The following is a 16,505-nucleotide window of genomic DNA, read 5'->3' as shown; positions in this document are numbered from 1 at the left end:
AAGAGTGTTTACACTTTAATGGTAACACTAACCCTAACAATAGCAAGTATGGACTCTTTTGCGTGTCACATACCTTAAAGTTATAGATTGGCAAGAATACGTTGTCTGCAATGCCATAGAACAAATCAACAAACAGAAGATATGGTTTCTACAGGAAGGAAAGCACAGATAGTGTCAATAGCATGTTTCATGTCATTCAGTGACCATGGCTTTGTGAAGTACACAACGTTCTTCAGTTTCCCAGAGGTAGAAATCTAGCGGTGTTAAATTGGGAGATACGGGTGGTTGTTTGATACTTCTTGCCTTGCTCAAAAGAAACATTGCTCACCTCTGCCACGTTGGGTACACAAATGCCTACCGCCCGGTGAGTTGTGATGGAACTAAAAACAATAGAATGCCTACACACGCTCGCACACACACTCAATGTAGATATTGCAGCTTCAAATACAAAAAGTCCAGTCAAGTTATCTCGAAGTTTCTCTGTTATTTACATTCAAAGAGTTTAACACTATTTTGGGACACTATTATGGGAATGTAGTACTGCACATGGGTTAAATGTATACACTATAGTGTAGTGACTACCACCAACCTCTGGGTGGAGGGTTGTGAACTTAACGCGCTACGAAGCTGAAGGTCTTCAGCTTGAACTCCTGTATGGAACAGGCCACCATTCAACTCGGTACATGTCGTTGCCTGTTGGACCACGTCACGAAAAGGTATCATAAATCCTTTCGATTTGTGAGGTTGATTCAAAGTTACAGACTTACCCTGTGGATTCACATTGCACAGTGATTCGGATCCCACTTGAAACTACGTATTAGCCTATGCAGGGACGTCGGAACTTATTTTGGAGTGGGGGGGGCATGTTTTCAAATCTATCAACCAGTTTTTACAATCTCATCCCCCATATATATATATATATGTATATTGTATATATATACAATATATAGGCCCAGTCCCGATTAGCTTATATGTGCATAAAAGGGACTTTAAAAAACAAACTCAATGATCAATAGTTTAAAATTAGTACTTTAAATGTATATTTTCGTTTCGCTTCTAGAGTATAAAATTTAAATTGGGCCATTCTGACCATTAGTACTCCAAATTGCACAACAAACGTTTAAGTTAAACGTCAAGAAGTAAGTTTTGTAGACTACAAACTTCATAAATTTTTAAGTGTAGTTCACCGTAACAGATTCCCAGAAATACAATAAAATGCCACAAGTTATTGTTTATGCAATCTCCAAAGACATAAAGCGGAAATAACGAATCAATAACATTTATATTGTTGTACCGGAAATAACATTTTTTCACGGAAGTGTATTGTTTAGACAACGGGCCCGTAATATGAATACAAGCTGTGAATCATTCTGAAAGCTCTACGACCTTTTCGCCAAGGACAAAGGTTACTTGTGTCCCCAGCGAAGAATCAAACAATGTTTTAACAATCAGATCACGCAAAAAGTACGTAAGGAACTGCATCAAGATACACGCAGAAAGAATGCGTTATTGCTATGTTACATCCCGATACCTTACGCCAGAGCCACCTGCCGAGCTATCGCCAAACTAACAAATCAATATTATTCTGAGGCAAGGTAATGTTCAAACCCAGTTAACTGTTGGTGATGTGATGTGTCAGAAGCTCGGCATATGTTTCCTATAGATTTCTAATGGACTTATTATTCCATATTAAGGTAAGATAACCTTAAGTGCATGAACTATGCAATTGTTAATGCTCTTTAACGTATAATTATGCATGTGACAATGTGTATTTGCGTTAGCAGTGCGCCAGGAATAGAACCCTTCACCGGTTTGAAATCTGAATCGATACGCGAGACCCTTTCTCTGATATTTCAACAGTGAGAACACTTTGGCTACACTGACCTAGGTCAGGTTATCGTATATTGGTTAAATCAATCGCTGTGAATAAGGAAAGCCGATATTTTGGGGGAGGATTATGGACTTGTAATGCAATAATAACCATTGCATATGAAGCATTAATATATTGCAAAGTCGAACTATTTTGACGAAAACAAAATGTGTTTACGAGATTGGGATAGTGTAGACATTTGTGTATACTTGCTGATGTTTCACCAGCAGGAATTTTGCAAATGGAGGAGGTATGCGAAAATGTTCGGAAATGTGTAAAGGAAAGGTGGAAGGTAATGTCAGTAGCGTGTTCATGAATTTCAGTAAGGAGCAGGAGGGGCTTTGGCTTCACTTCTTTAATAGTCAGTTCTATAATCTGCCATCTTTATATGTGACTTTTTTTTTAATGAATGTTGGAGGATAGGGGATTATGCCCGATCAAACAAATTAATAGAATCCTATTTATCGAATAGAAAACAGAGCGTTGCAATAAATATCTTCTCCAATAATGGGACGCAAACAACATATTACTCCGAATTGAAAGATGTGATTATTGGAATCCCCCAAGGATCGATACTAGGACCCCTATTGTTTTTATTGTTCATAAATGACCTTCCAGCAAATGTTGAAACTGCCCAAGTTACTCTTTTCGCTGATGATACTACGGCTTTGGTAGATTCTGTTAACGATGTAACTTTAATTCAAAAAACGGAAGAAGCTCTTACTGAACTACAAAGCTGGTTTTCAGCAAACAAACTTTCTATGAACAACGAAAAAACGAATATAATAAAATTTGGTGTATCTAGAGCCAAAAACTCTTCTATTAAGCAATATAATTTCACAGTAGGGCATGCCGTTATAACAGCTACTAACAATACAAAATTTCTTGGAATATTTATAGACGAGTGTCTAAACTGGAAAGTTCACATAGATCATTTATGCAAGAGGCTAAACACCGTATGTTACCAATTAAGAACCTTAAAAAATAGTTTCAATACAGTATGTTTCCTAAATATCTATTTCTCAAACTTCGAAAGTATTTTGAGGTATGGTATCCAATTTTGGGGGAACTCGGCTCAATCGCAGAGGATTTTTAAAATTCAAAAAAGAGCATTGCGTATTTTGGCAAATGCACATAAAACTGATACATGTAAACCGCTTTTCAAAAAATTACGTATATTAACACTTCCAAGTTTGTACATACTTGAAACACTTACTTTCATACACGAAACAAAATCGAACTATCCAAGGAACATAGACACTCACGATTACAATACCAGACAAAAAGATAACTCCACATTCCCAAAGTTCGGCTAAATGCATACCAAACAGGACCTTTTTACTCAGGCATCCAGTTATACAATATATTACCAAAAAGTTACAAAAATTTTGAGAGAACCACAATCTTTAAAAGTAAAGTGAAAAAATTGTTATTGGAATACACATTATATTCAGTTCAAGAATTTCAAGAATTAAATAACTTGATAAAATAAATTTAGATTGTATACACTATATAACATGTACTTTTACAGCACTAGTTCACTTCAACAAATAATTTGTCATTGTGTGTTTTACTATTATATTATGTTATATTATTATAAAAAAATTCTTGTAATGCACATGCACCAATGCCCCCAGGGGTACTTTCGGTGTGAAAATTGCTCAATAAAAAAAAAAGTGCTCCTCCGGACACCCCACTTGTGTGTCTCCTTTTATGGCTACTTAGTACCACATTTTAACATGTTTTACATTCCTGACGTAATTTTGCACTTAAAAGAACGTTGGGCTCTTTAAGGGAGGTGACTACGTACTTCAGGTGAGCTCATAACCATGTTATAAGCTTACCGGTATTTACGTATTTTTCAACCCCTTCCCCATCCTACGTTCTTGATCATTGTAAACTTTGGTCAAATTTTTGCGCAGATGACACAAATGTCCACAAGCATAACATTATTAATGTTTAATATTAATGTATGTTTCTGATCCATAAGTAGCATTCAGCACTCGAATTGAAAATGAGTGAATCATGGGAGTTTTATGTGAATGTTTATTTTGGCAAGATCTATATTCTTAACTTCATTCTGAACTAAAGAATGATAGATGTCTTTCTATATTGTTGTTCTTCATTCTTGTTGACATTATTCAAGGATCCAATATATGTACTGTCATTGTTGTCACTATTATTATGATTAAACAGAGATCTGAAGCTTGGAACTGTTACATCATACCAGTGACAAACGTGAATTTGTCCCGCGTTGTGGCATACATATTCGGGAAGACTTGTCATTTTTTGAGGGCTCATAGTGTTGGCGTGATGGTCTCTACGCTTTGGGAAAGTTCGTAGTTGTCTAATGACAACAATCCGATTTGATAGCTCACATCGGGACAGATGAATATTATATGTGGCACGCATTGGACTATTCCTTAGAGATATTTAATATCTTGCCATTTCCTCGACTTGCGATGGTGGGTTAAGGGAAAGAGTGATTGTATCTAAATTTTGTAGACACTATTTAAGCTTCAAGTAACACCAAACTTAGAATATGGATGTCATTTGGAACAAAAACGCAGCCAAGGACACCCGTAGAAATTTCTCTCGGGTAGGGGGGAGTAAAATTTCATATCTTGACCCCTCAGTCATAGAACTTGTATTTTACATATTATTATTTTTAGTAGTAGTGTTTCTTATTAATAGCATTTATTTATTGTTATTTTATTAGTAATTTTTTACTTTATTTTATTTTACAAAACATAACATTGAAATTGGGTGTAAATTCCTTGACACTGTTGACAAATTGCGACTTGGGTCCGCTACTTAACTAGAACCTGGATTCAGCTTGCTTTCTTTTCTTAAACATATGGGGATGGACAGTTCTTTATCGTTTTGCACTTTTCCACGATACATAGAGACCACTTAATCTGCTCACCATCATGGCACTTTTCGGGATCCTGAACAGTCGCGATATCCAATGGATTTTTATTGAAAAATTATTATTCTTGTTTTTCTCGCTAAAAGTGTCAAAAAATTATTGAAATGTATGCGTTTTATTCCAGAAGTGCCAAAACAATCACTTAAGAAGGGAGGGTAGTGTGTAGAATTCAAGATTTTTCACGGCGTCCGTAAATTTGGAAGGTCTCCCGTACCGAAACTGGTCTGAAAATGACGAATTCTTCAGTCCAGAAAGACGGGATTATAAAAATTTCCCTTCCGAATCCCGTCCCGACCGACAATTTTCGTCCTGCAGACACCTAGTTACAGCAGTGAAGATCGTTGTAATACCTGTTGTGAAAACGTTATTTTCTTATTTTGTTCGACATGGCAATAATTGATATAACTTACGGCCTACAAGTCACAAAAAACAGGACTATTACAGCCTTAGTGAATACTTAAATTGTAAATTATAGAAACTTTGTAATTATATTTTTTGCCTGAACTGTACTGAACACTCCAAATACTAATGTAAAGTGCGTCCATTTCGATCTGCAGCCGAGAGATCGGGAGAAGCGTGGCGGGCGGCACTGACGGAGATGCCGACATTTGCGGCCTGAAATGCCCGCTTATTTTTATGGACATATGCAGACATTTATATAAATATTGCAAAACGAGCACTAACCAGTGTTATAAGAGTACGGTTTTAATTTTAGTAGCTTAGTGACTGTATGTGCCGATGATTTTGACACGCCCACCTCTTGTGAAACACGGCGTAGAGGTTTGTTTGGAGAACGTTCTAACGCTGCACCAATATCATCGAGTTTTGCTTCGGTTAGAATCCGTCGTTTTTGCTTAGGTGTTTTAAAATTTAACGATACAGTTTCTCGTAATTTAAGGACAAGATGTCTAACCGTATCTCTGTGTGGAGTTGAAACGCATGGGAATTTCTGTACAAATTACCTACACACGTCTCGACACGAGTTTGTTTTCACGTACGTGTCATACATAAAAAATCTTTGTTCTAACGTGAATCTTGCGCCTGGCATTCCAATCGTCTCACTGACACGTCACACATACACACTACAATAACACAAACAAGTAACTGCAAGTAACCAAGAATAACACTCTTGCGCACAGTACGAAATTAACACGCTCTTGGTTTACATTGCTCGCCACTATATTTACAACTCTGTCTTCATCTAGTCGCGAAGGAACAAAAACTCGAGCTCGGATATTTCGGATTGCAAGGAAGCTCACGAAAACCATTCACTTTTATCGGTTTCGTCTGCAGTGTAATCCTGATACAGTGTTGCACATTCGAACTTTATTATCTGTGGCTCTTAACATCGTTTCTATAGCGTATTTATTTGTGTATATAAGAGCAGAACTTGGATGAATTACAGAAGAACTTTTGCGTGTTATAACACAGGTTAGTGCTCGTTTTGCAATATTTATATAAATGTCTGCATATGTCTATAAAAATAAGCGGGCATTACAGGCCGCAAATGTCGGCATCTCCGTCAGCGTCGCCCGCCACGCTTCTCCCGATCTCTCGGCTGCAGATCGAAATGGACGCACGGTATATGGTTTATATGGAGTAATAACATTCAAATTCAGAGACAGGACTGAACACAAGTCCAGAGCCTTGTAGCAGAAATCCTGCTAGAAAAAGGACGGAGGCTTTTATTGTAGAGGCATATGATATTATGATTGACTGATAAATGACAAACATAGAAATCCAGAGCACATTGTCAAGGACATGCAAGGTTTAAGTAAAGAACGGTAGATGCCAGTGGCTTGCATAAGAAGGATTAATGCTTACTATTTCTCTAGTTCTTGTATTTTTCTCTGAAGCTTGTTGATAAAAAGTTGTCATGTATAACAGTAAATACAGAAATAATATACCTGTAGGTATATCATAACCACCTTTCTTCGTGTACATATCACTCACCTAATTCTCTTTAGGAACTTAGAGGGAAAGTCGCATATAGTAATGTTAAGATTTGAATTTTGTGCAAGTCTCAATCATGTCATTTGCTGTCGCGTATGTCACCTCCAGTAAATCCAGTGCACCAGATTCTCAAGTGGATATTGTAAAAGCTATTGCAAAGTTTAAAAAATTACAGACTTCACCGATATAATAAAAAATTGTTTACCTAAAGTGCGTAGATATGTGGTTTTTAGTTACGAACAAACTCTTAAACAGCATACCGAATTCCAGAGAACTTATTGTGATGTTACCTAATTGACCGTGAGCCTAAAGTCCGCCATCTTGGAATGAACTAAATTGTCTAAAATGAAAAAGTGGCCATGTGACATATCAACATGAACTAAAATTTCACGAGAAACACGATGATGTTCGCAATTTCAAAATAACTCTAACTCCTGTGCTGTTTTAATGGTTAAGAACATCGTGTTTCTCGCGAAATTCTAGCCCATTTTGATATGTCACATGACATGACAACCTTTCCATTGAAGAAAGTGGGCGCCATTTTGGTAACTTCTCCTAACAATTTCTCCCCTTTTCGATATCCCGCGTTTCTCCATTCGTATTTGCTTTAAACGAGTGCTTGCACAAATTTGAACCACTATGTATTTCCAAGAAAAAGGCTTTAGAACTAATATTTCAAAAGAAGTCCATTGAAGAACACGTTCATTTAGAGCTTTATCCGATCTTATCAAGATCTCATGAAATTAACCACATGTTGTATTCTTATGGTGTACTCATAATTCCACATTATGATTGTAGAATTGAGAAATAATATTTTTTTTTCATTATGAGGCATTACAAGTGTTTGTAACGGCTTTCTGTGTTCCTATTGTTGCAGGATCGTGTCTTGACAATGAGTCACGTGATCCTGGTACTGTTCCTGTTCGCTCTCTTCGAGTACGTCCACTCACAAGCCTACCACCTCTACGTGGATGAAAACTTGGAAAACCTAGTGAAAGTGGAGGATGACCAAGACTGCGAAGTGATCGCCGGAGGGTGAGTACCAGTGATGTGCCGTAGACTATAAGTTTACGTCTACATGCGTTGTCTACACGTAATCTACGCGTAGATTACATTGGGTTGTAGTTTACATAGACTACGTAGACAATCTAAAGTGCATTTAAATTAATTTTCAAGGCTTTCATGAAAAGAAAGTGATATTTTCAACTATATTGGTTCCTAACGAAATGAAAAGAACCCTATTTACAACAAAATTTCTCTTCTCTTCTCTCATCAACTATGAAAGAAGATAAATCGTATAGAAGAAAGACAACAGATGGCAGTCGTGAGGCAAAAGTAGTCTTTTTCCCATAAAACAGTAGCATATTTCCTACGTTAGGTTTTTGCCTAGGCGAGAAATTGTTCGAATTTGGAAGAAAGAGTTTGAAAAGTTCTCCTCACACATCAGTAACTGATACGCAGTATATATATTTTTTTAATTCCACGGCGCCCTTTGCTAAGTTATCATCTTTCGCCAAGTTGTTTACATAGATTACGTCATCTACGTGTATAAAATAGTCTACGTGTAGACTATCGTTGTGTACGCGTAGACGCACATCACTGGTGAGTACTAAGGGGCGTCTCAGAGCACTGGCGTACGCGGAGGGGGAGCTGATGGGGCTACGGTCTCTTCCGAAATGTTGAAGTTTTACTCTGACCACTGACCACTGGCTAACTCCCATTCTCTACAGTTATACTCCACAAATTCCTGGGAGGGACTATCATGATAATCTCTAAATGAATAAATTATTTATAGTTTATTGAAAACTTTACTTTTTCTTTTATTTCGATCATGAACAGGCTAAACAGAGTCGTCCCCACCAACCATACAGTTACTTTCATTGTAAGACTTGCCTAGTTAGTCAGTAGACCCGGGTTCGATACCTAGTGGAGGCACATTGCACAGTGGTTCGGATAAAACCTTAAACTATAGGTCCAGTCCCGATTAGCCTATATGTGCATAAAGTGGACTTAAAACATCAATTCCAACTGATGCAGGCCAAAGAGGAGGTAGCTCTCTATCAAATTTTTGCAGTGGACTCTATTTATTTAAAGTTAGTCATAGCAGATACAGCTTCACCAAGATAAGAATAACCCCGGCAAACTCGTGTTCTAAAGTGCACCGTCATTTGTTTCTTCCTCTTGCTTCCTCTTCTCTCGTACCTATAAGCCCTGCGACTACAGCGCCACAGGGGGACATACTTATCTTGGCCAAGCTGTACATATGCCATACTTTCCGAGTCAGAAGTCATTATTGTCTCTTTTTCAGTGATGTTGTGCAGCAAATGCTCTTTCACACCGACCCTGAATTCGTGAAACAACTGAACGACGACGACATGGTGAACCTTATTTCCAAATGCAGAGGGAAGAGGACTGTGCCAAACGATATAGTAAGACAAGTCGGATTCATATATCCAGGTAAAGTCATGCACTAACTTTTCCTATTCTAATAAGTAAACAAAAAATTACACTACTTATTTTAAAAGAAAGCAGACCTCAAGAAGAACAAGTCAAAACAAACCGCAACGTTCTAGGACAAATAGTTCGCGCGCAACAGCAACATTTATGAGCAGGGGGCAAGAATTCAACATGGCGACGCTATATTTCAAAATGGTGGCTCAGCGAGATTTTCTTTAGATGTTCACGAGAGTTCCCGGAATATATCTCCACCGATTCCGTTGAATTTAAACGCTGCACTATATTTGAGTTTGAGTCTTAAGTTTTTGCTTTAAGCCCAGTTTATGCACAGATGATCTTACTATATTTGAGCTGAGCCCAGTGGAATATTAAGTCTCCTGAATGACGCATTAATTTTCTGAAAAAATGACGTCATTTTCAATTAATACAATTTACATTTAAAATGTTATTCTTGAAATAGATCAAACCAAGTACATATTTGAAAAACGCAGTCACTGATAAACATTCCTGTGTTTAGGTTCCATCATAAAGCATAAATTCATTGGTTAAAGGATCGAATTCTCGGTAAGGCTTTGAAGTTTCAAATTTTTCATCATTGTCAGAATTAACCTTGGCGAACAGAAAACCACTCAAATACGCATTTACTTGATTTCCAATATCATTTCATTTCAATTTTACAATTTTGTACAATTCCTCTCATGTAAAAATCAATTTCAACGCTATGAAGTTTACCAATAGAAATGGATGTAAAAATTACTTATTTGGTATACATACACCCCGTTATTAGTTACATAAATGCATTAAGTAAGGTACCTTTAGATACAGTAAACCCTCGTTAACACAAACTCGCTTAAGACCAACACTCGGTTAACATGAACAAAATGTTGGTCCCGGCAGGGATGTATTATATCTTATAGAAAGTTTTATCGGTTAACGCGAATTTCGTTTACCACGAATTACGAACTGTTTTTTTGGTCCGTTGCGTCATTAGATCTCATTTAACACGAACTTTCAAAGTTTTTCATATTTTTTTCTGTTGTTCCTGTATGTAAGAAATTGCTCAACAATCTCTATCATCTTGTCAACAATCAACTTATACAGTATTGTAACCAACAGATTCAGATCAACAATGTCTTGAAATGTGTTTTTCTATTCTTTAAAGCATAGCCAGTACGAGTAACATCAAGATTAAAATTTGGGTGCAAAGTGCTCGACAATCGCGATGATCGCGTCAACAATGAGCTTACGTATTTAACCAACAAATTCAGTTGTGTGTTCAGATGTGTTTTTCTATTCATTGAAACGTAGCCATTACGAATTGACCGCTATACGACGCACGCTTTTAGAAGCGATATGGGGCGGGGCCACACAGAGGGTGTGCATGGCGATCAGCCAATGGCAGGAGTGCAACGTTGTACAGTTAGGAGACTGCGGCGCGGAAGTTAAAACACCGTGTTCTGTATTTTTCTTGCGCGCAAGAAGTTTTCATAAAATTCGCAACTTTAAGGTTCATCATAAGATGGGGAAAGACATTTTGAACCTGGCTGTCCAAGTCCCATGAATTGTACAGCCGGAGTTATCGTTCCTTGAAGAAACAATGGAAACATCACCTATCATTTCCTTCCGCCTGTTTTTTTTTCGTTGCCACCTTGTTTACGCAGCTGAGTTGTTGTGGCAAGGGAAAACTGTGGGTGTTAAATTCGCCTCGATATAAACAATGACCCTTCATTGTTCTTGGCGTTCTCGAACATTGAAAGTCTGGGTCAGTTTGAGTTCAGCGTTTTCCTAGCAAGGCCGGTGTAAAATTATTCACTTATCGTTCACTCGTGCGCCACAAAGAACAGTTTGTGAAAAAAATAAATACAGCCCTTTCGTGCGATAGTGTGTGTTCCGTGTGTTCTTTTTATTTTAAATAATGTCACTCTCAAAACCTAGCACCAGTAGTACATGCACCAAGGGTGCAAAATCTAATCATTAACCTCCAGAAGAGTGACTCGGAAATGAGTTAAATCAGTGACACGGAGACCGAGGAAGACGACGAGAGCGGTGATTAATAAATAAATACCTTCAAGCATCTTTCAGGTATGGGTTTCTCGTATATGCTACAGTGATATGATATTTTAATCCTGTGTAAAAATATTCACTATATTATTTCACTGTACTCATATATACTGTGCATGCATTATCAAAATAATGGACACATCGGGAATTTTACTGTTCTTCCCTTGCGCTAACAGTTAGTTTGGCAACAGCGCAGTAGCACTGGCTGGCTATTGGCCGAACTCATGTTCCTTCTAAAAGCGTGCGCCGTATAGTTTTACGGAAGCTATGAGTACAGTTGGCCGTGAAGTTACCAGGCATTTGCGTGCCCATCTGCGACAGCGCAATATACAGGAATTTTTCACCAGGAAATGATCTGAGTATTTTTTTTTTTAAAGTTAATTACTGTGTACTGTAGTAGTGTTTTCTATGATGACATACATAATACGTATTGTAAATGGTGAATGTATAGAAAGAACTGTATTACAACAATAAAATTTGAGTCCCCGGTTAGCACGATTTTTTTTAACACGAACTCTTGATTTTTAGGTCCCTTGGGATTCGTGTTAACGAGGGTTTACTGTAATAGTTACCACAAGTAATGTACGCGATATCTCTTAAATGCTTTCTGGTGCCATATGTAATTTAGAATATCGTCCCATTTAAATAGCGTTTTGATGTGTCAAGCAGCGCCCGTCACTACATCTGGTGACTTAATTATGTCAGGCCTGGTCAACCCGCCGAACTTGTGAAAGAGTGTTCTCGTATTCACGTGTGGACAGCGGAGCGAGCAGCGCTGCTGTAGCGTAGTAAGGAGGGAAGGAGCGAGGCAGGGGGCTTCGTCGGTTGCGTTCGCGCAGTGGCAAAAACCTGTCATCCGCTTCGCGAGGCAGGGCACGTTATAAGTGGTGGCCTTTAGACCTCGACACCGAAATTCCCGGATTCGAATCCCGGCCTGGATATGTAGGGCTATGTTCCTTGCGAGCAGGAAACGTTAAAGGTCCATGAATTGTAAATTGATTGATTGATTTTACTTCGCTTTTCTGTCACTTTTGGCTAATCGCGAAGATGAGGATGAGTGAAGGACTACGCAACTTGGACCGAATTTAAATTGTGTGAGAAAAGGGGTTCCGGTCCGTTACCGTGGCCGCGGTGACTCAGTCAGTCGGCCCCTGTTAGTGTTGCCCACGGGACGAGACGGGACAGGCTTTTAAAATTTCGAGACGAGACGAGATTGATCATGTGTCCCTTTGACAAACGAATATTTTCGAGACGAGACAGCATTTCACAGCATTTCCACGAGACGAGACAGGCCAAAGTCTCGTCTCGTGGGCAACACTAGCCCCTGTGGCGGAGTAGTTAGCGCATCGCGCTACGACGCCAGGTGTTCCGGGTTCGAATCCCGGCTCGGACATGGATGTTTGTGATTGTCTGTCCTGAAAAGTCTTGAAATTGAGATTTGAATAAAATGATATGGATGAATGAAGTGTGATGGGGGAAGCTTTCGCTTAGGGGCTTTCCTTTAAATAAAATTTTAAAAAGTCGGTAACGCGTCTGACTACCATGCTAAAGGTCCCGGGTTTGATCTCCGGCCGATTCAAATCCGGGAACGTTTCTAACGTTGGAAGCGGCCCCGGCACCCACCCAGCGTACCTTGGGGAAACTCTGGGGGGTAAAGGCGGTCAGGGGCATGATGCTGATCACAACACCCCCCTCTGACGACCGGATCAAGAAACTGTAGGGCGTTAACCACACACCCCCTATACGCCTTCATGGCGTGGTGCTAAGCACAGGGGAGCAGTTTACCTTTTACCGAGCCCATTATAATTTATGGACCTTTAACAACGCTGCTTATAAGTATCCCTTCTTTATGGCACCTCCACGTAAATTCATACTTTGGACGACTTACAAAGCACATTGTCATACAGTCGAGACTGTATATACGTAACTCATTTCTCCGTAATTTTGTTTTATCCGTAAATTACTGTAGGACCCGAGAAAATATAATTTAAAAATGTGTTTAGTAAACCTTAATTGTACGTAATGCATTTATACGGAACTCGGTGTGACACGTACTAATTTTCAAAAACTGCAGTTCATTTGAAGCTACAACAATGTCACAAGAAGCGACGGTTTTCAGATTGTATTGAGAACAGAAAGAGGAAAAGTTGCACGCTCAACCAGAAAGTAAACTTTGTACAGGAAGTGGACGCTAATCCACAAAAATCTAAAATATTGAGCGACCACAACAAAAGAACTCTCGGCGAAAAGTCTCCACGCACCTCCCCTCTTCCATTCAACTTGGGCCATAATGAAGCATGCTCTACTCTGCCTCTCCCAGAGCCCCTCCCCTCCACGCGGGGATACGGTGCACAGGAGTCGCGGGTCTGCGCTTGTGGTTCCACTATAGCTGCAGATTTAGGCATCGCTTATGCCACCCTTTGTACAGTCATTAGTAAAAGAAATGCCATTTTAGAAGCTTTTTCTAAAAATTGGGTGCTAAATTTAAAAGGAAATTAAAAAAACACCGGAAACAACCTGTACTACGTATATCTTGTTCCTAAAAATAGATATAATTACAGTATTTACTATTGATATGACATGGTATCTAAATCTGATTTGTAAGTAATACTCAGTTATACAATATTATACAGGGTGTTTCCGGGCTGATGATACAAACTTTCATGGATGATGGAGAAGGGCACATGTATCAATTTGAGATAAGGAACTCTGGTCCGGAAACGTGCCTGCAGCGAAGCTGGTGGACGCCATATTGAACACCTGTTGTGAATGTAGCAGCTTGTGAAACTTGTGCAGGTAATGAAAGTATTACATGTTCATACACAGATTTTCGCTTATAACTTTCGACTAAGTCGTTTCCGGACCAGCGTTCCTTATCTCAAATTGATACATGTGCCCTTCTCCATCACCCATGAAAGTTTGTATCATCAGCCCGGAAACAACCTGTATGTATTATTTTATATTCACCTTGACATTTGTATAACTCAGGTTCAACTGTAGTTCGTATTACACAAGAGTTAAATGTGAAAGGAGCTGCTCATGCTTTCTTAACTAATAAATGCGCAATAATATATTATTATCAGTGGCGCAACCACAGGGGGGCATTGCCCCCCGCAATCTTGGACTGAAATGAGTTCTAGGGGGGCAAGGGGGGGCAAACATTGACGGCAAAGTGTACCTGCAGGGGGTGCAGGGGGTAACTACCGCCCACAACTTGAAATTTTATGCAAGTAAAAATACTTTTCGTAAAATTTTCTTGCTTCGCTCGCAATATCTCGTTTTCTTAGTCTTATCAAGTTCAGAACCGTAGCTAGGGGGCGGAGGGAGTCGGCCCTGGGTGCCGAACGATCTAAATGAAAATAAGTTGTAAATGATTTTTGGTTTTAAGTCCACTTTATGCACAGAAAGGCTAATCGGGACTGGACCTAAAATTTAAAGTGGGATCCGAACCACTGTGCCATTTGCCTCCACCGGGTATCGAACCCGGGACCCCATGATCACAAGGCGATGATGTTACCACTACACCATCGAGGAGGCACAAAAGTCTATTGGTGTCCCGTGAAATTATTTGCGCCCTATTAAATCAATATTGATTACCGCCTGCAAAAAAAAAAAATGGATCCAAAAATTTTCTTGCTCGATTCGCTCGCAATGTATCGTTGTTCTCTGTAATGCATTGCAAATTTCCAGACAGAGAAATAAGACTTGTTTTAAATGCATGAACAATTGTTTTGAAGAAAGGGAACGTCCACATTTGAGAGACAATGTATGTAATTTATGCTGTTGGCTTATTGGAGATGGATGATTTGGATGTGTAATGTATTTAAATAATATATGTTGTATATAATATGTATTAAAGAAACTTTGAATACGTACACAATTTAGTGTCCACACCGCTCCATGTTGCATATATGTGAAACATATATCGTGAATGAAAGTTATACATGTTAATGTAAAAAAGAATTACATTTGGAATTCATTTATGCAGCATTTTCTGTCTTTCAAAAATAGTTTGTGTGCCCTTTTCTAATTATTAATGTGAAATTGAACGTGTTGAACAAATAATTGAAATCGTTTGTTCGAACACAAATGCTATAGCACCAACTTCTCACCCCTTTTTGCATAATTTAGGAGGGTAATAACGTTTTTCATACTACTACTACTACTACTACTACTACTACTAATAATAATAATAATAATAATAATAATAATGTTGGTACCGGGTTCGTATCCCGACTTGGGCATGGATGTTTGCGAGTTTCCATTCATCAATTTCATCATATCATCACTCATCCCCATCTTCGCAAATTAGCCAAAAGTGGCACAAGAAGCGAAGTAAAATAAAGCAAATCAATAATAATAATACTAATAATAATTTTATAATATTATTATTATTAACATTATTATTATTAGCATTAGCATATTATTAAAATTATTATTATTATTATTATTATTGGTACGTTTATCCTGGTATTTGCCACCCCCCAGACAAAAATTATTATTATATTAAATTGCAGGCACAAAGTGGTGTGGTCCAGGAAACATCGCTGCCGGCTACAACGATCTCGGATTCTACAAGAGGGAAGATCTGTGTTGCAGAGAACACGACCATTGTCCTCAAGCTCTGCGATCAGGAGAATGCAAATTGGGTTTATGCAACGACACGCCATATACCAGGTACTGCCATCTCTTGGTGAGCGTTAGAAGTAATGGGTATTTTACTCGTGCTACCACCTGTGCGACTTTTGCGGAACTAATTGCAGCTCGAGAAAAGAATGCGATCTGACAATATCGTTGCTTGTACAGTCACGGACATTGCTGGCTTGTAATGAATGCATTGACTTTCAATGGAATCGTTACAAGTCGGCAGTGACTGTACGTATAAGACTGATTCTCACTAGATTTGATTGCTATATATTCCCCAATGATAAATCAATTACATTCATAACAAACTAATTTTCTTCTTAATCATATTATTTACAATACTAGTACCAATGCCATATATTGATTTGTCTACCTAACCAATCAACTTGGCCTTTTTGATTGATTGATTGATTTGCTTTATTTTACTTCGCTTCTTGTGCCACTTTTGGCTAATTTGCGAAGATAGGGATGAGTGATGATATGATGAAATTGATGAATGGACACTCACAGACATCCATGCCCAGTCCGGGATTCGGACACGGGATCTCTGGCGTCGTAGCGCCACTCCGCAACTGGGCCATGCTAATCTGA

The 16,505-nt window shown here is 38.6% G+C and overlaps 1 protein-coding gene across 3 annotated transcripts in view; it reads left to right on the top strand.

Moving 5' to 3' along the window:
* The first annotated feature begins 1,602 nt into the window (after positions 1–1,602).
* Positions 1,603–16,505, top strand: part of LOC145982534 (phospholipase A2-like) — a 51,259-nt gene continuing 36,356 nt past the window's right edge. For all 3 annotated transcript variants that reach the window (XM_083115987.1, XM_083115984.1, XM_083115983.1), the window contains exons 1-4: positions 1,603–1,694; positions 7,630–7,787; positions 9,061–9,209; positions 15,788–15,947. In XM_083115987.1, the coding sequence (XP_082972113.1) occupies positions 1,671–1,694; positions 7,630–7,787; positions 9,061–9,209; positions 15,788–15,947 (491 nt within the window). In that variant the 5' untranslated portion in view covers positions 1,603–1,670. The remainder of the gene's footprint in view (positions 1,695–7,629; positions 7,788–9,060; positions 9,210–15,787; positions 15,948–16,505) is intronic.

Source organism: Lepisma saccharinum, unplaced genomic scaffold (assembly GCF_977018435.1).
Source record: "Lepisma saccharinum unplaced genomic scaffold, izLepSacc3.1 HAP1_SCAFFOLD_232, whole genome shotgun sequence".
Classification (NCBI taxonomy): domain Eukaryota; kingdom Metazoa; phylum Arthropoda; class Insecta; order Zygentoma; family Lepismatidae; genus Lepisma; species Lepisma saccharinum.
This window is presented reverse-complemented; position numbering and strand designations above follow the sequence as displayed.